This window comes from Macadamia integrifolia, chromosome 2 (genome assembly GCF_013358625.1).
Source record: "Macadamia integrifolia cultivar HAES 741 chromosome 2, SCU_Mint_v3, whole genome shotgun sequence".
Lineage (NCBI taxonomy): Eukaryota > Viridiplantae > Streptophyta > Magnoliopsida > Proteales > Proteaceae > Macadamia > Macadamia integrifolia.
The window spans coordinates 38,274,041-38,298,603 of NC_056558.1; the positions used below are offsets into that span (position 1 = coordinate 38,274,041).

The following is a 24,563-nucleotide window of genomic DNA, read 5'->3' on the forward strand; positions in this document are numbered from 1 at the left end:
ATCCAGCTGCAGAGTATAAAATTGAGAATCATTACCACACCCCCCCTTCTCACAACAAAGGAAATAAGGGAAAGAAAAGCAAGTAGAATGTGGTTCAAAAGGCTTCTTCTCATATATTTACTGTTTGCATTTTAGTTAGATGTATATTGACAGTTGCTGCTGTACTGTTGGATTTACCTTGGAAGAGTGGACCATGCAATCATCATCATCATCTTCCATTTATAGTTTAGGGTACTTGGCTTCACTCATGGCACACACACAACCACCTTGATACATTGAAAGCCATGGCCAACTATTTTGATGAAATTTCAACCCCACCCCCTTCAGTGATTGAATTTGCACTAATGTAATTTATTAGGTTAAAAAAAACCGTGGTATCTAATGTTACATGCATACATGGGCAACCGGTGGTGTCAAAATGATTGTGTAACTTTATTGTGTTTATACATAGTGAAATCCTAGTGGTTATGTAACTTATCATCTATGGTTATGGAAAGTCGGTAATAAAAGTTATAGGAGTTAAAATTACGGGGAAGGTGGAGTGGAGTGTGGAGCTACGGTTATAACCTATTTCAATAGCCTATTTAATAGGCTCAAATAAAATTAATAGATATGATTGAAGTTTCCAAAGTTTTCCTATTTTCTCTCCCAAGAGAAGAGGTTTGATTACCTCTTAATTTGATCAATTTATGTTTGAGATAGATTTGTAGGTGGGCTACCTCCAAATTAACCCAAATCTATGTTGTATTTATCACTTTCTATTTTCTCTCTTCGCACAAATCCGTGCACGCATCATCAACCCCATTAAATGGGGTATTTGCTCCATCAACTAATCTATCTCACACATAAATGAATAAGTTTTTTTTTTTTTGAGGTTGGGGGGAGGAGGTGGAATTCCAATTGTCGCAAGTGTGATATCGAAATTCCTTCGTAATGGTAGCATTCTGAGCATCACTGGCCTCTTTAACTCATTAATGCAACAAGAGAAGATAAAGAGTTAATTGGCTAAGTATCCTACTAGTTTGTGGTTGTGTGCATCTTCCATATTCATGAAATAAGAAACTTTGATTCCATCAAAAACAAAAACAAAACCAAAAATGAGATGCTTTGATGTTCATTTCAACGCAGGTAGGGTTGTGTCAAAAGAAGCCAAAACACCATCTAACAAATTGTTATGTAGGATTTTTTTTTTTCTTTTTTTTTTTTTTTGGCAATCTCCTCCAACCCTTTGTAGAGGGGGAAACCTACATGTGATGCAGATGGAAAAAGCGGACAAGTGTTTCCGCGATGAGAACAATTTCACTAGCAGTAGGAAAAGAGTTACAAACTCTCTTACTCATGCCTCTACCTCAATTTAAACCCTAAAAAAACTGTAAAATGCATGACATCAGCCCTCAACACCTTCTCATGAAAGACAATGTGACTCAATTCATTGAGATGATCCAATTTTTACTGCAAGGAATTTGCTTGGCTTAACCATGAAGGCTATTATCACTCCATTGAAGGAAATTCATCCCCTTAATGGATCACAATGCTTGCAACCTTCAAAAAAAAGAAAACAATGCTGCAAACTAAAGATGCTTTTTAGCTTTATCTACTGCAATAGCTTAAATGGTCACTGATTGGAAGGAATTTGCACCCAGTGGGGTAGGAATTAGTAATTAGTTTGTGGTGATGCTTCTGAGATTTAAATGAAATAAATTCTCATATTAACAATGTCAAATGAATTGGAAGCATAATTAAAAATTTCAGCTTGTTATGTACAATTAATTTTCATTTAAAGAAAGATAAATGAAAGATTTCTGTTACATTGATTCCTTTGTACAGGAATTGGAGGCCTAGAACTGCCCATGAAGTTACCTCGCTTAACTAATGAAGGAGCAGAACCCCTTGAAGTTTTCTTTGATATGACAGCCTTTGGACTACATGTCTTCCTGGTTTCCAACCCACCTCCATAACTCTTACATGGCTTCATTCTCTTTCTGCAAGGGCTCTCTCTTTTTGCAAGATCTTCCAAGCCACTCACACTGGCTAGAGATGTAAAAGACTGGGACTTCCCCTGATAATGCTTTGAAAGCCCTCTTCTGCAAATGTATAAAATGGGAAAAAAAATAAGCCAAACCCAACTTTTAAAATGGCAAAAGGAAATTGATGTTTCAAATTACTTACTTGATGGGAAGCTGAGCCATGAGATCTGATAATTCATATAATGGCCCATTAGAAAGCTGTGATGGTGAAGAGGAGGCATCCTCTGTTAAGTCCAAGGAAGACGAAGATGTAATTGAAGTAGTTGTTGATGCTGTTGAACCTTCTTCTTCTTCTTCTTCCAATGAGGATATTGCAGACCCAGAATCAAAAACTTCATCTTCAACCTCCACGACAAGCCACGGTTCATTTTCAACAGCATTAGAAACAGAACCAACTGGTTTTGAGAATGAATCTCTGAAATTTCTCTTTCCACCTTCACCCATTGAGATAATCAAACAAACACCTTCAGGAAAAAAAAAACATATGACACCAAAATTGAATTCTGAGAAGAGAAGAGAAGAGAGGAGAGAAGAGGGGTTTTCTTAGGAGATCATATATAAAGATGAACAAGTTATGGATTTGACTAGAAGGAACAAAATATATAATAAACGATGATGATGAAGCTTATGGGGAATGAAGACTACTTTTAAGCGTTTTTTTTTTTGGGATTGGGATTGGTATCATATCATCTAGAGAGAAGTAAGAGAGAGATTCGAGGTTATCAACAATTTAATTTTTGCATTTCTTGCTGTATTGAATTTGAAAGTTACAGTAAAAGCAAAAGTGGATAAGGTCAAGTTTTTTGAACGCATCCATATGGATCCTACTCATCATATTTTATCTATTTTTTTAATAACCCCACTACCCATTTTTTAAGGGCACGCGTTAGAGCCAAATCTCATCTCATCCAAAATAAAGCTAAAATAAAACAACCACCCTCATCCATAGTTTTAGTCCCACGGTATCGGATTGGGTATTGAACAGTTTGAAAACCAATACTGATACTGATATTGATATCAATACATATCGATTTGAATCCAATTTTTTTCGTATATTAATATCATCTTGAATTTTTTGATCATTTTACATTCTCTTCATGCCATATCATCGATCATGTATCAGTTAGATATTAATATCAATGTCAATCAATATTGATAACATTTTTTTTTTATTTGATAAGTTACATGTGGATGATAGCATTTTTTACTCCGTCATTAATATGATATGAGGATTCGCATCTTAATCCTTTAAGATCATTACACTAGTGCAATAAGCATCCGATGATTCGAAGCATCTTGAGAGATTCTTCCCACAGTGGCAACATGGAAAATTTTCTTTCAATAAAGCCAACGTGTCTAAATGTAAACCACATTAATTGTGTGATCTTAACCTCTTAATTACTAAGATAAGCCATAATCCGACTGATTAACAAAAAAGATATATATATATATATATATATGTATTTTTATTTTTTTTTTGGTAGAAGAACAAAAAGGATATTCAGTCCTACCAAAAAAAGAAAAAATGATATTCATCTAATCTTAAGAATTATTAGATTATTGAATTAATCTTCTCTACTTTTTATGTAACAACATGCATGGATTTAAAAATTGAAATAAAATCGGCCTATCGGAATCGTGGTTAGCCATTTCTCACTACTGATAAGTCCGAAAATCATTTTGAAATCAGCCATGATTGCACTTACATTTTTTCTTATTCGAAAAAATAACAGAAAATTAATGAAACTTCTTACCTCTTGTACTTAGATGTATACTATTTTTAAATAAAAATATTCAAAAAAAAAAAAAAAAATCAAATATATGTGAAATTGTATGCTTCTTTCTAATTCTAATTTATAGGGCTTCAGTTCATTCGTTAACAATTCCAACTGGTTTAAATAAAAGTATCTATATAATTATGTCTATAATTTATGGATTTTATGGAATTTTATGTATCTAGGGGGATAACCTAAATCCCATGGGGTAGCAGGATTGACAAAGGACCTTCGCCTCAAGAAATGTATGGTTGAGTTTGAATCCTCTTATTTCTTTAGGGTTATTCACATTGAGTGTTTAATGCTCTTCACTACTTCCGATAAAAATTGATTGATTCTCATTCAGCCCCAATATGACCCAATTCATACTATTGTGAGGTTAGTATGAGCTTGCGGGACTAATCAAATTAGGCAAAAGCCTAGATACGTGGAAAAGAAAAATAAAATAAGAAAGAATTGTATGCTGATTATTTATTAGAGGATACATGGTATACATAAAATGCTGCATGATTGAATTTTTTTTTTTTTTTTTGTGCTAATGTGGAACTCCTCGAATCTACCTGATTTTATAGTTTATGTTCAAAGATAAGCCCCAATTGCACGCATCTAAAACTTATTTTTTTTATATCCAAACCTGAAAAATGAAAATCACTACATGTGTACACCACCTTTCCACGAGGTGATTGTGTGTGCATAGTATAGTAAAAAACCTCCTTTATTTTTTTCTAGATATTACTTTTTTTTTTTTTTTACTAGAGTAGAATAGTGGACCCTTTCCACTTTTGATGCTTGTAGGAAGAAACAACACCATCAACATCATTTCTTAATTTGTTCATTAAAAATAAAAACCCATTCCATTGATTGGATTCAACCATCTTTTATTGATTAATTAATCAGGTCCTTCTATGGATATCAAGAATTGAAGAAAAATAGAAGATAGAAAAATCTAAATATCCTTAGTTCTTGTGAAGAGGCAATTCAAACGTGATTGAAATTTGTGGATAAGAAATTCCAAACCCTACTCACATGTTAAGTTTCAATTCAAATAGAACACACTACATGGTAAAATAAAGTTTTAAAAAATTCTATGACAATGGAAAGATGCATCCAAAATGTTTTTTTTTTTTTTTTAATGGTAAATAAGATATGAGGTTAAGTTTCGATATCAAGAAAATAAAATAAAAAACATAATAAAACAAAAATGATGATGATAGAATGATTGTTTTATACGTTTATGTGTTTATATCTTTTCTTTACAAAAAAAAAAAGTATTTATCTCTTTTCAAATTTATTTATCTTTTAGTTTCTTTTCTTTATGTGGTGTCAACCGATTAAGCCTAGTCGGTTCTAGTTGGGCCTTATCGGTTCCCATCAATTTACAATCCCATACCATTTCTGTCCATTTAAGTAATCAAGCCTCGTAGACCAAAATATAGATGTTCCTATTCTCTTACCCAAAAAAAAACATATGTTTCTATTTAATTGATCAGTTACCAATTCATGACTGGGTTCAAGGTAATCAGCTTATAAATGATCTTTAAACAAACCATAAACATGCTACGATCAGGCAAAATGGAGCAACACAAGGTTAATTTACTGTGAACAATTACAAGAAATCAGGCGACCTTCATGTCATTACCGTGCATCAAATGCACTCAATTATTAATCAGTCAATGCTTAAGCCCAACACATTTAATAATCAATCATGTCAATCTCAAATTTCGACCGAGCAATTCAAGAAAGGCCTACAGGCTGGACAAGCTTTTGACACCTCCAGGGCCTAGGGTACATACCCTATCCACTTTATGTGGAACAAAAACCTTATACCATAGACATACAGGGTTACATCCCAAAAACAGAGGATAAGGATGTTGACGAAGGTACAAGTCTTTATTTAAGTTTTAACCTCCACCACTATATCTGAATGTTCTTATCCATGTTCCAGCCCTCTCTCCCTCTCCCTCTCCCTCTCCCTCTCCCAAACATCTTTTTCTTCCACGTATTTGCCACCTAAGATTTTTATTTTTTTTTTTATTTTTTTTTTAAGGAGAAAGAGCATGTACTGGTGTTTAAATCAATCCCTTTCAAGATTGGATCCTTGGGGCAATGAGGCTAGTCCTTAATTTGGATACCCTTTCCTGCTTCGAAGTTCTAAATAAATATAAATAAATAAATAAAATAAAAAATCTTTCTCTGATTTTTTCCTCTTGCACATCACATCTCTGCATTTTTACCAAATTTTCACTTCTTGAAATTAATTTGGTCTCCTAATTCCACCAAAAACTACAGACCTAAATCAGGTATTGATACAGTAAATTATTATTATTTTTAAATCTTTAGTGTTTACATTGAGTTATGGGAAACAATTCTTTTATAGGAATATGGCTCTTTTGTCTACAGCTCTTCGTGAGATCTAATTAGCATTCTCTTTTGATTCTATCTATTGAAGGTAGAGAAGTTGTTTTATGGGAGAAAGAGAGAGATAGACACAAGAATACAGGCACAAGTTTCTCGCTCTCAGATAGGAAATTTTCTTCCTTTATTTTACATTTACAAGAAACCATAAATTTATTCTATGGGGTCCACATCACCAAGTTATATTTGGTGGCTCTTGGTCTTAGGCACATGAGGTTTGAAGGTATTATTGGATTTTATTTTTATTTTTATTTTTGGTAAACTATCATTTTAATCATTGAATATAAAGGGCTGTTTAAAAGATAGAGTTTGTCTAATTCCATTGGTGAAGGAAAACTTTCGCCTCTAAATTATATCCCATATGCGCTATGGCTTTTCACTTTTCACAAAAACATTGACCTTTCAACCAATTCAATGGTCAAAATCTTAGTATAACAAAGTAGACTCCACTTGGATGGCATCAATCCAAATTCTTGTCATTTCATTTTCATTAGCGTTTAAGTTTTGTGAATAAGTTGTCCATGTCATCATATAATCAGTTTGGTAAGTTTTTATTAATTATATAATCAGTTTCTACTCAATTTTGATAATCTTAATTCAACGAAAAAAAAAAAAATGAAAGAAATAAACAAATACAATGTGAATCATGAAATGCTCCTCATGGAAAAACTAAATGGAATGCTCCTCATGGAGCATGAGATCAACTATATAATCACATCCACACCATAACAAAATAAGATCCTCTCCTTGAAACAAAGAAAATACTATATAATCCAGGAGGCCTATTTCTTAGGCATTTCAAGCATGCGAATGGCTAAATCTAAATATATATAAATAAGCTCTATTTATCTTTTTTAGTGTGTGCACGTTGCACACCCACTCTCCTTTCAATGGGGAAAATTTATTAGACTCCCAAGGCCAAAAAAAACTGGCATACAATCTTTGGAAGATATGCAGGAAAAAAGGGCTTTCAAAGGGACCCAGCTCCTCCTCTCTAATTTTCATATCGTTCAATTCTTGTCCAATTGTCTCTGCACACGTGACACTTATATAATTTCAAAATCTAACAATTGTGGAAGTTTATAGTATTCAAAAGTTGAAATGGGTTTGAACTCTAAAAAACCTTCCATAACCATTGAGTTTTGAAAATATACAAATGTTACACGCACAGAGAGAATTGGACAAAAATTAGACAATTAAGAATTGAAGAAGAGCAGAATCCCACCAAAGACCCCTAATTAAGGTAATTAACATTTAATCTACAAATAGAGTGGACAACAATGTTCTCAACTTTACGTGCATATATAAGCAGTCCGAACAGAACAAGCCTATAGGAGCTGAATGTCCTCAACAATATTGTCAAGAGGTGAATAGCCAACAACAGATAAGCAGCTAGTACGAACCTGGAAATCATAATGGAAGGCCACACGATGCCAACCAGTATGAAGAGCAGCTTTTAAACCCAATCTAAGCGCTAGATACTCTCCAACTAGTGCAGAATTAAGGAGGAAATTTCCTTGATTCTGTGATTAATCACCATAGTGATTATCTTAATTAATATATAATTATGGATTTGAATCTATCCATGGGTTGTCTCGATGGTTAGGACGAATTAGGGATTGTGTGATAGTCTCCCCGAGAATTAGTCATGGTGAAATGTTGATAAATTCATAGTGGTTTTTCTCTGAATAGATGAGTTATTTTATATGGAGTCATATAAAGATCATACAATTTTTAAATCTGAAAATCCTAATCCACACAATCCTCTCATTTAATCTATGAGGGATTAATTGGCTCCATTCTAACTACAATGCACGGCTAATTACAGGTACCAGATCCCATAGTTTCACAACTGATTACATTATCAGATCCCCATAGCTTACACAACCGATTACATGATGACAGAAATTCCATCAATTCCCAAATACCCACCTCGTGGCCATGATAATTCTGTCCCTACTCTCTCTTTTTGGCTCAGGCCTAACACCATCCCCTCTTCTAAGATGTTTATAATACGCTCCCTTCTCTCTTTCCGGTTCAAGCCTAAGAATGAAATAGTTGTTTTTTTGCCAACTTACTACTTAGGCTGCATTTAATAGTCATTCGATTCTAAAAACGAAATATCGCGTCGAAAACAAAATTTTCAATTTCTATATCAAAACGATATTTTAAAATAATAATAACAATAAAAAAATAAATAATATCTTGTAACCCTATTGCAAGAACAGAAAAACTTCAGAAACATTTTTCTAAATGAATACCAAACACAGACTTAACATACTGGGCTATGTTTAAAATACGCTACATTAATGCTTTTCTTTTTCTTTTTCTGCTAACATTATGAGTTTGCTAAAATCTGTTTTCCCTAATATGCTATTTGTGCCACGAGGAGAATGAATCAATTTGCATGCAATTCTATAGCTTGGGAAAGTAATGAAAAGCAAGAAATGGAGCCCTTTTTACAATTTCAATCTACTTCACATTTGTTCTGAAGTATTCACTTAACACAGGCTCTTCTCAAGTCTCAACATCCCCAATCTCATTTCGCTAATTTCAGCCCCATCCCAAAATAAAACTTCAAAAAGAGTTTAAAAAAAAGTTCTTTGTTGGGCTATGGTAAGGAGAGGTTGAATGATGTGTCAGAAGTAGCTGGTTGTGTAATCACCGAATAATCAGTGGGAATCCGTCTGATTTATTTCATCATTCAACATCATTAACCGAATCAATCCTTTCCACTCCAGAAACAGAAGATAGAACACACTGACTATCATTAATCTCCAACTCTTCTGAACTATGGTGAGAATCAGGTGAGGAAAACAGATTTTTAGTTTCAAAATTTAACTTTGTGCTCTCGTCCTCTTCTTCCCAAAGATGATCAATAAAAAAATAACAGTTGAACCTGCACCCAACTCCCAAGTCCCAACAAAGAATATGTAATCTCCACTCCATTATACTTGTTATGATGTCAAAATAAGTATAATAAGTTTCAGTCCCATCAATCTAATTCACCAATGAACTGTTTCAAAATCTCCCATTAGTGGAAGAAAGCTTGGACAATGATTTAAGTATTCTTTAAGACCTTTACCTGTCTTTCACAATCGATAATGGCAGAAATTCTTAGCTACCCATTACACTATCTAGGCACTCTAGTTAGAAAACCCCTAATGGCTATGCATTGTCTGTAAACGGCAATGCATTACCGATAGGAAAAAGAATGAAAGGGGAAAGAGAGAGCCTCAGAGATCTTGGTGGATAAGAATCATCAGTGAGGTTGGCACCCCATCAAGAGTAGCAAATATTAATCCTTCGTCACCGGCCCTTCTCAACATCCCCAAATTTCAGTTCTCTAGTTTCATCACAATACCCAAAATCAAACTCAAAATTTTATGAGTAGAAAAATTTTGGTTTTTGCTGAGCAATGGAAAGGAAAAGATTGAATGATGTGTCAGAAGTAGCTGGTTGTGTAATCACAGAATAATCAGTGGGAATCCGTCTGATTTATTTCATCACTCAACATCATTAACACAATCGATCCTTTCCAATCCCAGAAATATTGAAAAGAAACAAAAAAAAAAATTAAGAGAAAAAAAATATGAAAGATTTCTCTACCTTGTCACCGAAAAATCCTATTTTTTTACCTTCAATTTGAAAGAAAAAAGGATCATCAGAGCTAAAGGAAGAGATTCATGTTGCCTAACGATAGATTCCTAGCTGCCTCTTTAAACTTGCAACAAAGAATTGCAATATTAGGCTATACCAAGATCAAGAAGAAAAAAAAAACACAGAGGCATGATGTGGAGATGATGATTGTTGAAATACCAACAGAAAAGAATGGTACACAACTGCCCATCCTCTACCGAAATTAGATTTCGCAGGGAACTCTTCCGGCTAAAAGTGCATGATCTTGCACATCGCCGATACACACAATCCCTGCTTATAATCACCAACCCAAAGAATAAAAATATGAGAACAAAACACGAATTGAAATGGGGAAAGCAAAAGAAATGTACTTGGGCTTTATCACAGATGATCAATACCACTGAAACCAGTTTCCACTGCTTCTGCTATCCAAAGGCAGAAGAAGATGTACAAGTAGAGGAATATGGAGAAGGGGAAGCTTAAACGATGACCAAACCCAACCCCTGCAAGAATGACTCCATCTCCTTCATCTTGCTTCTTATAAACATCACAAGGTAGGGATTAGGGTTTCAATTTTGCTTTGCGGACCTTTCTCATTTACCAAAATACCCTTCGTTTTCCTCTTCATCTCTACGATCAACGCCGTGCGGCTTGCAAAGTCGCAAGTTTCCAACGAAAAATACGGCTTACACAGTTATGCTTATGTCTAGGGTTTAATTTAAATGCAGATTCTGATCGGACAGTTTTGCCCCTTAAAATATCAATACACAATTATTTTTTAGACCATTTTATTTGGACTCAGATCCTCTCCGGCGTGCCCAGCGTGCATCCGATGATTGAGGGTGTTTATGAGAATCATCTCGAGTGATCCAGGTTTTTCCGCACATCGGATGGCAGGGAGGAATTTGAATGTGTGTCACGATGCAGGCAACTGTGACATATGCAAAAAGGGTTGGCACACATGAGAGGATCGTGTTATGCATTTTAATAAGTAGGGTCTATAAAACACAAACCCAGGATCCAAATCAGTTCTAATCGGTCCCAATTCGATACTTTCTGCTTTTTTTTGTACATGGATCCAACGAATTGAATCAGCTGGAAGCCTGGAATCAGGAATTCAGGATCCAATCAATCAGGCTCGTTCCATACCTAATGCTAATTGGCATTAAAACGTAGAAAAAAATCCTCTCCCCCGCACCAATGCGCTCAGCGAGCATCTGGGGAAAGGTTCAGGCCTAGGCTGGAGCCGCTGGACTAGGTTTGGTTGACTCAGGCCTTTGACTCTCAACCCTATTAGCTTCAAGGTTGAAGTTCCGTAGGGAGAAAAAGTAAGATCTGCAGATCTGAGAGATAATCTTATTTATCCATTGACCTGATTCGAAGCACCTCTTTCAAAATGATGCCACTTGTCTTTCCAAATATGATCTCTCTAATGGTGGCCCAAAACAACCACCTTGTATGAGGGATCATTAGCTTTACAAGCCAATCACACACCTAGGCAATCTCTCTCTCTCTCACATACACATAGGCACACATAATATAAGAGCCATATGGAAGAACTGTTTGTATATTGAAAATTTAAATCAAAGACACCATTTTATATCTATTTATTCTATATTTAAAAAGGGAAAAAAATCCAGTCACAAGGTAGAATAAAGTTTGAACTAGATGTCTCATCAGCATTGTAAGCTACAACTACCAGATATTTGTATATAGCCAAAAAATTTACACTCAAAATCTTGGGAAGTTTACAGGAGGTTCTAAGCTGCCCACCAGAATTCCAAGATCAATGTCCTTGTCCTCAAACTTTTTGATGAATGGATGATTCTGTAAACAGACAGAGATAGACTAAGAAGTTAAGCAATTTTAACTTGAATAAAGTGAATACCAATAATAAGAAAGCAATGGGGCTAACCAGAAGGTCCAAAGATGACTTTCTATCTCGAGGGTCCTTTTGTATGCTGCAAACACATCCAATAACAGTACTGAGTTCTGAATAAATGCTACTAAATACTGTTAGAGAAGTATGGCCATTGTACTTCAAATCTATTCTATCAGTTGAATATGGCTTTATTGATGCATTTCTACGCCAGAATGTTACACCACCCCCCTGTGAAGATTTTCACTTTTTTTTTGGTAAAACTGTGAAGATTTTCACGAGAGCCAGAGCTGCTTAAGACTCCATTACTTCGCGAAGGAAAGAGCAGCATTAATGCTCATAGCTCTAGTATAGATTACTTGAATTTATATGTTGCAGCAGTGTAAAGTACTGCACTGTTCTTATACAAAAGTAAACTATATGGTCTCTGACACATCATGATCCCATTCCTATCCCCATTAGACCAAAAATTTTGAAAACAATGGAAAGGAACCACGATATATTCTTTGTTGAAGTAAGAAAGCCATATAAGTAGATGATTCTTCCCTGGCTTCTTTATTTGTTGTTTTAAACTCCTAATTTCAGTCCACCTGCTAACAGAAGATAAGCAAGAAATCTAGATCTCAAACACACAGTGTTTTGCCCTTACAAGATTAGTACAATAAACTTCACTGGAACTTGCAACAGAAATATTGTATATTCTGAAACCCCTTCTTAAACACGTAAGTGGATCCTTATAAAGTTACTGAGAAGTTATCAATGATCTTCATCCACATTCCACATCTCCAAACAGAGAAAACAAACCATGTGACTCCTAAGAGCAAAAAGGAAAGGCAGGATATAGAATAAGAACCTACATTAAAAAACAGAGGTTGATTGGGGGAATAAGTAAAGTGATGTAGATCAAGAGAGGTTCCAACCCAAGTATTCATGCCAGAACAAGCCTGATTCCAAGTCTAATGGTTTTAATAAATAGTCGGTTACATGGACCATGGGCTTAGTATTTTTTATGTTTTCTATTGTAATGGGCCAATTTGAAAGCTCATATGTAGGAATTAAACTACTTAGTTGCATCGAGACCATTAAAGTTGTGAACTATTGGAGATAATAGGTTCTTGGGGATCTTAATACATTCATTTCATTCTTTAGTTGTGAAAGACCTTGAAAATATGAGGTTCATTAACTATCTTGGAGAGAGTCGCAATGTAAGTCCTTGGAAATGTAAAGGCTATTAAAGAAACCGTCTTGGCAACAACCATCAAACCCCCCCCCCCTCTTAAAGAGGGAGGGAATAAGGATAGAGACTAGAATGATCTGGTGTTCCAGTCAAGTTTCGTGCAAGCGGAAGCCATTGTCATAATTTGGAACTCAAATTTCGTTGAACCTCAAACACCTTTGGATGGAGAAAGGGTACTTTAAGCTCCACTTGGTCTCTTGTGTCTTGCGTGCTATAGACTTTAAGCAAATCTTTCTTCATATTTTGAATTTTGAAATTCATATTTATTCCCATGTCTTTGGTTTCATTGCTTGTCGTTTAGTCTAGTTCAATACGCTTATCCCAGCAAGTTTGATGGGCCCACTGACCCAGAAGCTTCTCAAGCTCAAGCATTTACTTTGCTAGTTAGAGACCAACAATGTCTGGGCTAACGTGGGATCCGTTCAAGGACACTACTGGTTTAGGTAACTACTATGATGTGAAGGATTCAAATTAATTTGATTTTCCCCAATCATCCTGGCCGGAACTTGTACAGAGCACTTGTACAAAGGTGCATGCATAAAGATTTTGAACCATTTTCTTATCTGAATCTTAAGGGCAAGACCCAACCCTACTCTTGAACCTCAGTCTCTTGTCTAGCTTCAGATTGATCTCACAGTACGGTAATAGGGACCTAGAGGGCGCGCCTAGTTGTCAGGTCTCACTCAGTCAGACTAGACCGCACTCATTGCTTCTTTAGTAAGTTCTGGTGCGCTAGTGTAAAACTTTTTTTACATTGATCTTTAATTCTTCGATTCCTGGAGCTCAACCCTCTATTAACAAATTGAGGAATCCAATCCAAAAGAGATTATGACTTGGATCAGATCTAGTTGAAAGTCTCAATGAGTCTAGAACTCTCTAATCCTCTCTATTAAAGGAGCTGCTTGTAAGCATTTTGAAAGAAAAAAAAAGTTAAGAATTTGAAATAAATTGAGTTTATAAAATTCTTCTGTGAGAAACAGAGCTGCAGTGAGATTCTGCTCCTGGAGAGATGTTAGGGTGGTTGGTGAGATACTAGCCTAGGCTTGGGGTGGGACGCTTCAAGTCATATCTTTCTTCTTCTATCTTATTTTCTCTATTCTGTCCATGCAAATATCAAGTAAGTTTTGAAGTTGTTCAGTTGTTCAATAATTTATTTAAAGGTTAGTTGAAGATATCCCTTGTTGTGTCATCTCTTATTCAAATTTGAAGTTCACTTAAATCTAATCACTCTTGGGTGTTGATCCTGCTATCTTGGACTAGTTCTGAAGCTTATTATAAAGTTATACTGATCTCCATTCTTTGGTATCCGAGCTATAGCTAAACATAATTCAAGGAATTTTGACCCAACAAATATTTTCAACCAGATCACTGACATGATCACAAAGTTATCAAACTGTATGACTGCTATCAAGTATAAGTTAGAAGCCAAATATGGGCATTCTGCTAAGTTCTACCCCCATAGCCCAAAGAATGCTATCATGGCAATTGTTGACGCCAATCTGGGAGTTCTATGATGGACTTTTTCCTGAGGAGGAGGTTTCGTAGTCATACTATAATGGAAGCTGAAGTAAAGGGTGAAGAAGTCAACGATGTTGTTACGGGAGACCACTTAGCTACATCCTTAACTCTTGATGATTATCGCAACGTTGCACACATCGAGTTCGTCATTCTACCCGAATACATTGAAGACAAATCTCCTACGGTCAAAGACTATTCCTATAGTCCCTACATCACCAGAGTTTTTGTTTGGGACTTGTCTAAGCTACTATTCCCATGTTGTTACATCATCTCTACAAAACTCGAGGTCGAGTTTTTTTCAAGCCAGTGAGAGCTGATGTAGATCAAGAGAGGTTCTAGCATAAGTATTCACGCCGGGACAATCCCAAATCCAAGTCTAATGGGTTAAATAAACAGCCTAATGGGTTATATGGGCAATGGGCTCGGTATTTTTATATTTCCTATCATAATTGACCTATTTTGAAAGCCCATATATGAGGTGTTGATGTATACAATTTTTGCCTCCCTTCCTTACTGGTTCGAGCTTTTAGGTGAAGCGGTAGCAAACATGGTATTATACAGGGAGTGCTAGTGTTCAACTCTTGGGAAGGGCCAAAGGGAGTTTTCACCTACTTCTTTTCCCTAGGTGTCAAGTGTGGGCACACATATGTGTCACGTGTAAGGACCAAAATGGCTTGCACGTGCAGGGTCATGTTGATGAATACAATTCCTTCCTTCCTTCCTTACTAGTTCGAGCTTTTAGGTGAAGAGGTAGAGAATATGAGGGATAAGTGATCAATATGAATTTAACTAGTTAGTTGCATTTAGATCTCTAAAGCTGTGAAATCTTGGGGATATCAATAGCTTATTGGGATCTCAATAGGTTAGTTTCATTGTTAATTTTGAAAGACCTTGAAAATGTAAGGTTATCAACTATCTTGGAAAGAGTCCCAATGGTAATGCTTGCAAATGTAAAGGCCATTAAGTCTAGAAGAAAGTATCAATGAGTCTAGAACTCTCTAATCCTCTTTATAAAAGGAGCTGCTTCTAATCCTCTTCATAAAAAAAATTAAGAATTTGAATGGAATTGAGTTTATACAAATTCTTCTGTCTTCTGTGAGAAACAAAGTTGTAGTGGGAGACTGGGGGGTCGGTGAGATACTAGCCTAGGCTTGGGTTGGAACTCTTCGAGTCATATCTTTCTTCTTCTATTTTATTACCTCTATTATGTACATGCAAATATCAAGTAAGTTTTGTTTTATTCAGTTGTTCTATCATTTATTTACCTGAAATTCACTTAAATCTAATCACTTTTGAGTGTTGAGATCCTGTTATCTTAGTCCCGAAGCTTATTCTAAAGGTACAGATCAACCACCAAGCTACACATCTTATTAAAGTTTCTATATCATAAACAGCTTGATTGAGGTTTCCAAAGATTTATACTACAAGACCACAATTTATTACACACATATTGATTTACAAGGATTACTGGACAAAACATAGAAATGCCGTAAGAAATTAAAGGTAAATTCTAACATGATTGAGAAGGAATTCGGTTTGCAGACCACGTGGAGATTAATAATTGACAAGATAGCTATGCCTTATTACCAAATATGAAAATGGATCCATACCAGGATGATATAAATGCACAGAACTCTGGGGAGAACTGATCTGGAGGGGCAGAAGGTGGTGGTTTGTCCACAATGGCCTCAAGAAGCTCATAAAAGCTCGGCCAACTTTGTTGCTCTTCAGATTGTATATAGGGAAAACGCCCTATAGCACATTCAAGGACTACGATGCCCAAACTCCAAATATCACTACTATAATCATAAGTACTTCCACTAATACGCTCGGGCTGAAAAACAGAAAATGCAAAGCCTTTATATCAAAGTTAATCATGACCATGTGCAACATATGCTCCCATGAATAATAATTTTGACATGGGAACAGGAAATCATGCCAACCACTTCAATATTTTAGTGTGAAACCTTAAGGATTATGAATCAACATACCGACATGTAGTTATAAGTGCCAACAAAAGTATCCCGCTGACCCATCGAGCTGGCAAGCATTGCACTCACTCCAAAATCTGTTATCTTTACTTGCCCTTTCCGATTAACCAGTAAGTTTGATGGCTTTATGTCCCTATGAATTACATGTCTTTCATGGTGCAAGTAAACAAGACCTAGTAAAACCTGGAATAAAAACATTAAATATGTTAGACAAAAGAGAAACCTTGTTCTCACTGTTGCAGGAGCTTGGGTCCTCAGTCACTTGGCAAAACATTTGAAATCTAGAATGAAGACATATGCTAACCTGCTTACAAACTACTGCAAGATACGGCTCAAGAATTGTTTTGACTTGCTTGATAACATCTGCCAGTGACCCCCTATCCATGTATTCTAGCACAAGAGAAATTACCCCATTGTGGTAGAAAGAGTGGTAACAAACAACAACATGTGAACACTGTGATGCTTGATTTATTTTTAGCTCCTGCACTATTTGTTTTCGGACATCCTCTTGAATATTCATCTGGATGACCTGCAAAATAAATCACTCCATCAACTTCATGAATGTTGCTGAAGTGCACTGCCAACTTGAGTCAACACAACTAAACCTTTTCCCAAATAAATAGGAAAATATAAGTTGTCAATCCTGGACCATTCATATCTTTAAGGTATGCTAGTTGGTAAGCCTGGCCCATTCATATCTATGTCAAGTACACTTCCAAGATTCAGCGGAGATATTGTTTTCTGTCAAGAAAATGTTGAGATGGGAACCACTTATAATGTCCAGCCTGAGGGAAATTATGGAGTAGGAACCATATTGTAACACCACAAGAACAAATCCACCAACATTTTTGTCAATTGATGTCATATTTTTTGCTATTTACCACTCCCTAAATCCTGAATAGTCATTTATCTGAATTTGATGGCAATATTCTCCATCAACATCATTGTCCAAGCATTGTTCTTGCTTATGGGGTTGGATTCAGGAATAAATTTCCTTCCACTCTTATCTGAAGTTTGGTGAAGATACTAAATCTTCTAACTTAACAAAACAAGTCTTAGTTTTAAGGGAAACAAGACATTCTCAGAGCCTATCCACTAGACATTCTAGTTAAACTAAGTGTATTTTTCTGTATCATGTGCAACAGAGGAAAAAGGGGCACTGACTTCTTGACCATAATGGTCAGCCCGTAAAGAGTCATCAGTAGCAATCAAAGGATATTTTTATAAACCTTCACTATTCCTGAAGGACAAAAATAAGAAAGTGAAGTACGTATATATCATGCATAACTGATATGCAAATTGCAAAAATGATTTCGAAGAATCAGTACATATGTCATGAGTCATACAATTCATACTCAAAGTTTGCATCCTACTGCCAATTTCATGACTAGGAAAAGGCCAATGTGATTTATAATAAAATAGCATTGCCAATTTTCAAGAAATTTTAGCACCCTGTAAACCAGAAAGGCAAATTACAATCCGAATAGATACATCAATAGAAATAATCAGGTAACTTCCAGGGAGGGAGGGGGGAAAGAAGGTGTCTCCAGCATAATGACCTTTAACGCAAATAACGTTCCAACCCATTTGTGACGAACAAGTTGAACGACACCACCACTACCCTTTCCAATAACTTTGATGGTCTCAAGGTCTTCCAATGAGAATTGGAAATCGAGCTCTTTCGCATCCGAGGGCTGATAATGAGAAAGGTAAAGCAATCTTGTAAGAAAACTAGACATACACAGGAAAACAGAAAACAAATAAAGCAACTTGGGGGAGTTACTTCATATCAAAGCATCGCACTTCTTTTTACTAATAGCATATGCCTGTGGGAATTTTCATCAGATAAAAAGAAAACAATGTCTGCTGGAGTAATATAATTGTCCCAATTTTTTCCCCTATTATTGAGCAAGCGATGCCAGTAAAACTGAGAGTCTAGAGCGTGAAGTTCAAAACTGAAAAGACAAACACTACCTAACCTTGACAACACACGGCTTCTAGCAAGGATGTGTTCACTATTTGATAATTAAATGCAGAACATATTACACATCCCTGTGTTTAACATTTAGCTATGTGTGTTTTCCACAAAGAACAGTAATGCTTTCATGTAACCTTCTTCAGCTAGTTCTCTTCAACTCGAGCTCATGCTTCCAAGTTTCAGGTGAATTAAAATGTAGAAATGTGGTGGAGAATGGAACTTTAATTTCCTGATCAAATATTCCCCCCATGGGTACTCATCCTCTTTAGTCCTCCTCGGTATGTTTAGCGCATATTCACTCCAGTTGTGCTACCTAGTCAATTATATTACTTCCTACCAGAAGTACAAAGGGGAGACAACACAGATTCACCCTTTGTCTATGGACAATCCCATTTAATCATGAAATTGCCCGAAAATAATTAGGGGCAATACTTGAAAATGCTATCCATGATAAATTCAATAAGACAGCACATCCAAAAAAAGACAGAAAAACTCGACAAAGTTGGTTAAGGACAAACTAGAATATACATACACGGCTTTCCTTGTCTTCAGAAATCAGCCGCAACCCTTTCTGATTCAATAGCAGATCACCATCCTGAAATGTGCCGCTCGCTGTCCTGAAAATTAAAAGATCCTAATTGTCATAGTAAATCTGTAAACGAGCATCAAGATGCATTCTATAAGTTCTTTAACAGATACTTTTGTTAAATTATAAAATGAATGAAGCAATAAGAAATGGATTCAGTTGGATAAGAAAACGATCGGAAAAAATGAAAGAGAAAAGAAAGTCGCCCAGATCTTTATAAAACAAGGGAGAAAAGAATCGACCCAGTTACTCACAGGAAGTTAGTAATAGGGGTTTCTTGAGCAGGAACCGAGAGCTTGAGCTGCTTCAGTGGCTTCTTGCTCTTCATGATCTCTTTCCTTCCTAGCGGTTTTCTGGTTTTCCAGAGTCTAGAATTTTAATGGCGGAGAGCCGGAGACACAGTGAGAGAGAGATGGTATTAATGAAAGATGCGATCTTCTTTATGAAGAAGTAGACAATGAAGATGGTCACAGAGAGTGAACTTTGCCCTAACACATTCAAATGAGAGAAGGCCGCGAAAAGTAAAACAGTAGCTTTTGATTGATATTTCCCTTCTTTTCCGCTTATTAATGGGTTTCTTGACCGTTACTGTATTAAATAATCCTCTTTAACCCACTGCAATTTATGGAATTATATTTAGAACACCCCCCTCAAATTTCAGTTTTTTAAAGATAAAGACCCTCGCCGACGCCGTTACTTTTATTGAGAGACCGTTTCCAAAAAAAAATTACTTCCTATTTTTCATACATTAGTAGTAACAACGGGAGAAAGAACCCTACTCAAGAGTGTTACATATTATCTAAGGTTGTGTTTGGTAATCATCCAGAAAAAAGTTTTTGACTTTTTTTCGTTCAACAGGAACAAAAAAAAATGGAATAAAGCCCTTGGTGTACTTGGCATTTTTCAATTTTTTTTTAATGAAAAAGAAAAAAACACTAGAAAAGCAAAATGATGAAATTGTTCCATCATTTTAGTTTTGTACCAAATATAAACAAAAAAAAAAAGAACAACTAGGGTAATCGTTCCTGAAACAAATTCACCAAATATCATTTTTTTTAAAACAGCATTTTGACCCGAAAATTTGAAAATTATGTTTTTGACACAAAACGTCGTTTTTGAAACTGAATGACGACCAAATGTAGCCTAAACATATGGGGAAATGGAGTCGAGGGATGGGCGTCTTTTGACATGTTGCTTCCGTATTACTAGGTGTCCGTTAGCACCCATCGTGTCTATATTGGATTGGATTGGATTGGGTTGGGAAAGGATGTTTTCAAGTTCGCATAACTAGGGGCGAAAGATGTCACTTTAGAATTGAAATAAAAAACCAACTATTTAAAATCAAACAAATATCAATTTAATCGAACTATATAGAATGAAGTGAGACTATAAATTGAAACCAAACCAAATCTAAACCACTTTTCACTTCATCTCTTCCACCTTGGTCTTCTTTTATGACTCTCCTTATCTTTTGCAACTTTATAATTCTGCGTCTTTTGCAACTTTGCAGTTCTACACTTTGATATTGTGGGATTGTATCTTTACAAGGTTGTATTTTTTTATTTTTTTTTTCCATATAGTTATGCATCTTTTGCAGCTTTGTAGATCCACACTTAGATATTCTGAGATTGTATGTTCATAAGGTTGTAATTTTTTTTCTAGTTATATTTGTTACAACAAATCATCCCACTTAAACCGTATTTGAAACGAGTAAGAACCAAAATGAAACGAACAAAATACAAAGAATTATATCTAATTTGAACAGAATTACTAAAACCATAAACAAATCGGATGAAATTGGATATAGAAAACCGAAAAGGGAACCAAATACAATAGATTGGGGTTATGAAAATTATTAGTGTCAAATCAAAACCAACTAAAAAAACTGAAACCAAGCCTATAGACATCTTTGTAGGGATGAGAGTTGATGATGAAAGTCACATGCCCAAAGTCCAATCTTAGGGTTACATATGGTGGATGAAGAGATTCTATCTCCATCTTGGGAGACGAAAAAACTCTCTTATTAGTGTATCCCAACAAACAAATTTCGTTTAGGTCTTAGATTTAAATTATTTTCTTCTCCTTCTTTGCATTATATCATCCAGTCTTTGGTAGCCTCTCATACTTTAACCAAGGTTGACAAAAGGATTATTATATTTGTTTTTGCGATTTATTTTTATTTCATTTGGTTAAGTGGGAATTCCCTTCTGTTCAAAAAATTTGAAACATAACCCTTTGTCTATGATCAATCAAGTCTGTTGAGAAATGGATGTCTGATTAAATTTTCTCATTACGAGAATGCAGAATATCCTGAAATTGTTGATCTTTCTGTCTTGACATATGAGTTGCTGAAGCAGTGAACCCAAGGTCAAAAGTCTCTGCAACTCAAAGAATTTAAGATTTCAAACGAAAAGTAGAGTTTAGCTGTAGATTGGAAAACCCTTAACCAGAGTGACTCATTACCTAACATGATCCTATAACCAACTCTTGAGACATTCTAAATATAATTAGGCTTCGTTTGGTAACGACCTTTCGTGTGAAAAGTGAAAATTTCAGTTTCCATGTCAAAATACCCTTTTTTTTATTTCTTAGAACGAAACTGGAACGACGGAAATACCTTTTGTCGTTTCATCAATTCTTGTTTCTAGTTTTTTTCTTTCTTTCTTTCTTTTTTTCACTTTTGTTTAAAAAAAAAAAAAAAAATCCACCATAAATGCACCAAACGCTTTGTTTAATTTTTTCGTTCCCATAGAATGAAAAAACTCCAGAAACGTTTTTCTGGAACGTTACCAAACACAGACTTGTTAAATTTTAAGAAATTTGGTATTAAATTTTAAGAAATTTTGCAACCAAATTTCTTGGATTTAAGAAGGAAAATAAAGTTCTTATTTGAAAAGTAAGATTATCATATTTAATGAGAGTTTAAAATAGCTATAGATTCAAGATTACAAAAGTTTTTCTTTTTCTTTTCTTTTAAAGGATTTCATTTTCAAATCCTTCCCTCCTTCCTTGCAAGTGCTTCAATATATCAACAGCATCACCTCTTAAGTTGCCCTACTTTTTTTTTTCTGTCTATGAATTTTTTCATCACACAAGCCATTAAATAAAAATATGGCATGTTTTGGAATAAGTCACTCTGATCTGAAAATTCAAAATAAGCAGGCCAATGAAAATTGATTTTCCTAAGTAATGCATGAAGCCTTCCCCTCAACATGAAAAAGCCGCTGATACAGATTGAAGCTGCTGCAATATCAAGTTGAGGTGAAGAAAAATGGGTATAGTAACATCATCGATCAAACTTACCACCCAAAACAGAGGATCCCAGTGCCTAAAATTATTTTCTGGGTGAGTTGGCTGCATACCATCAAGGTAAATAATTTTTGCTGGTTGGGCGCCACATACAAGAATTCAGCTTGCACTGAAGATGCACTGTATATATATATATATATATATATGCCTGTGTGTGTATTTTGGAGGGGGAGGGGGAGGGGGAGGGAGAGAGAGAGAGAGAGAGAGATATGGTGACTGTATTGAAAGCCCAAACAACTCCAAGGGATATGCGAGAAGTCCGAATGGCAGCTTCGGAAGTGTTATACTTGCAAAAAACACATTTTGTGCTTTATTACAAAAAGATAAGTTAAAATGGGGGGTGGGGAGGGGGAAAGGATGCCAAAAGGACAAAGCAGAAAAGCTAATGTTGTACTTATACAGATATGTCTCATACAATCCAAGTTGGAGCTCTCATAGGCGTGAAATCCGGCCTGTTAAACTGATTTTTGATATTGTGCATTTCTCCGTGCACAAGCCAAAATAGTTTTATCAACTGTGATGAAGTAGGTCGAAATTGAAGCTGTTCATCAGTAAACAAAGTGAGTTTTAGCGTTCCACTCTAAGAATGGTTTAATTTTGAGAAAATAAAATATATTCTGCAAAAGAATGATTTAAATTTGATTGGGGGATGTTTTCCACAAAAACGTACAAGATATACATACAGAGGGCTAACGTTATCAAACAAATTTAAGTGTTTCATTTCATCAACAGCTGAGAGAGAGAGAGCTCCTAACCAAAGAATATGGGTTTAAACCAAACTTGCCAGCACATACTGAATAACAACAGAACTAAATCGATAAAATATCTATCACAATTAATCTAGGCAGACCTTTGGCCAAAGTATACAAGGATTCGACTAAAATGAAGGGAGGGTAAAACATCGGCATAAATCAGCTGTTAGTCTTTCTGACCGAAAGAAGTTCATCATCTTCCTTTCATCAATATTTTTTCCCAGTCAAACCACATATCATCTTATGCAGTTAGTGGAATATGCTAACTCTGTCCTTTTTGATAATGTCAAAATATAAAAAAGCCAAATCCTAGAACCAGAATTTCGTAAACCACATATAACAATATGAAACATGTTTTTTGAGAAAACAGGTCCCAGCTGATTGTGGGTGGAGTTTCAGAATCGGAAATGAATAAAAAATGAACATAGACAAAATGAATATGAGTATGAGCAATGAATTTACTAGAAGAACAGGGCAGCAGAAGGCAAGACAAAGAAAAGATAACAACAAAACACCAACCAGAGGGGAAAACACAATTAAAAAGGCTCCACACAACCAAAAAGGGACATAGGAGGAAAGTCCACACAGTATGATCATCCTTCTTGCACCTGCATTGGCTAATTCGTTCATGCTAGGAGTGGTAGTTATTGTAACCTGTTGATTGAGAAAATCATTGGGTCTGGTAAAGATCTAGCTTGTCTGATTAGGGATCGCATGCATCAAGGACCACGTAATTCAGAAAAAATCCATCTACAAATAACCTAGGAATTCCCTTCAAAATGAAAGGATCTGCTATTAATGTCTTGGCAAGTTCCAAACCCATGATAGTTGCAAACAATTCAGATTCAACAGTATTGGTCACACCAATTGGGGCAGAAAAACAAACAATCACACCAATTGGAGAGGAGAAACAGTCACCACTGCTCTACAATTTCTAATGACACACCCAATCCCTTGTCAATGGGTTTCCTAATGAACAAATGCCAAATTCAACTTCAAGCTATCTTGAAGCTACCAGAGGGGAGGAGTCCTAACCCTCAACGATCCAGACCTCAATGGCCTAGAATGAATTATCATTCTCCAATTTTTAACGATAGAATATCTAGTGTCACTCCTGAAGATGCCCAGCATAGAAGACCACCAAGCTTCCCCAACTACCATGGTTTCCAAATTTTGGAAACGCCTTTATGCACATTTGTGAAATCCTATCCTCCCCCCACAAATACTCCAAACTTTCTCCAACAGAAGGTCTCCAAGAATATCTTACTCCTTAACTGAGTTGTGGAGTGAGACAAGCTCCAAGGCAACAATATCAAGAGGGATAACACCATAGACAAAAATATAATACCAATTTTCCTGCTAAACCATATTTTTCAGGTAGTTAAACGAACTCCACACCAATGGATGGTTGTAAAGCACTGACCAGTTTTAGCTAACCAGAGCTGCCAGTTAAGAAT

The 24,563-nt window shown here is 35.6% G+C and overlaps 2 protein-coding genes, 1 long non-coding RNA gene and 4 other non-coding genes across 8 annotated transcripts; all 7 read right to left on the reverse strand.

Annotated features, from left to right (window-relative positions):
- Positions 1-1,686: 1,686 nt before the first annotated feature.
- Positions 1,687-3,110, reverse strand: LOC122071984. Its single transcript, XM_042636483.1, has 2 exons — positions 2,170-3,110; positions 1,687-2,084 (listed from the first exon to the last, which is right to left on the reverse strand). Exons 1-2 carry the CDS (start codon positions 2,469-2,471, stop codon positions 1,778-1,780), a joined length of 609 nt encoding a protein of 202 aa, XP_042492417.1. The 5' UTR covers positions 2,472-3,110; the 3' UTR covers positions 1,687-1,777.
- A 5,501-nt stretch (positions 3,111-8,611) lies between these two features.
- Positions 8,612-10,550, reverse strand: LOC122091967. Its single transcript, XR_006144071.1, has 2 exons — positions 10,255-10,550; positions 8,612-10,147 (listed from the first exon to the last, which is right to left on the reverse strand). It is a non-coding gene; the product is annotated as an uncharacterized LOC122091967 (long non-coding RNA).
- On the reverse strand, positions 8,852-8,928 carry LOC122072483. The gene has a single exon (XR_006138497.1). It is a non-coding gene; the product is annotated as a small nucleolar RNA R12 (small nucleolar RNA).
- Positions 9,450-9,535, reverse strand: LOC122072404. The gene has a single exon (XR_006138421.1). It is a non-coding gene; the product is annotated as a small nucleolar RNA SNORD24 (small nucleolar RNA).
- Positions 9,658-9,734, reverse strand: LOC122072482. The gene has a single exon (XR_006138496.1). It is a non-coding gene; the product is annotated as a small nucleolar RNA R12 (small nucleolar RNA).
- LOC122072496 lies at positions 10,008-10,154 on the reverse strand. Its single transcript, XR_006138509.1, has one exon. It is a non-coding gene; the product is annotated as a small nucleolar RNA snoR135 (small nucleolar RNA).
- Positions 10,551-11,407: 857 nt separating the features above from the next.
- LOC122088633 (mitogen-activated protein kinase kinase 6) lies at positions 11,408-19,583 on the reverse strand. Of its 2 annotated transcripts, XM_042657947.1 has the most exons (8): positions 19,300-19,582; positions 18,992-19,076; positions 18,041-18,175; positions 16,786-17,010; positions 16,482-16,664; positions 16,101-16,324; positions 11,772-11,817; positions 11,408-11,683 (listed from the first exon to the last, which is right to left on the reverse strand). In XM_042657947.1, the coding sequence occupies exons 1-8, from the start codon at positions 19,371-19,373 to the stop codon at positions 11,588-11,590; spliced, it is 1,068 nt and encodes a 355-aa protein (XP_042513881.1). In that variant the 5' UTR covers positions 19,374-19,582; the 3' UTR covers positions 11,408-11,587. The 2 variants fall into 2 exon arrangements, with proteins under 2 accessions (XP_042513881.1, XP_042513888.1); XM_042657954.1 differs by lacking the exon at positions 18,041-18,175 and having other exon boundaries at positions 19,300-19,583.
- Between the last annotated feature and the right edge of the window lie 4,980 nt (positions 19,584-24,563).

Coding starts and splice junctions, on each gene's coding strand:
- LOC122088633 (XM_042657947.1), bottom strand. CDS start 19,373: ATGAAGAGCAAGAAGCCACTGAAGCAGCTCAAGCTCTCGGTTCCTGCT. Junction 19,077..19,299: donor ACCCCTATTACTAACTTCCT/GTGAGTAACTGG, acceptor TTTAATTTTCAG/GACAGCGAGCGGCACATTTC. Junction 16,665..16,785: donor TTGCAGTAGTTTGTAAGCAG/GTTAGCATATGT, acceptor TTTTTATTCCAG/GTTTTACTAGGTCTTGTTTA.
- LOC122071984 (XM_042636483.1), bottom strand. CDS start 2,471: ATGGGTGAAGGTGGAAAGAGAAATTTCAGAGATTCATTCTCAAAACCA. Junction 2,085..2,169: donor ATGGCTCAGCTTCCCATCAA/GTAAGTAATTTG, acceptor ATACATTTGCAG/AAGAGGGCTTTCAAAGCATT.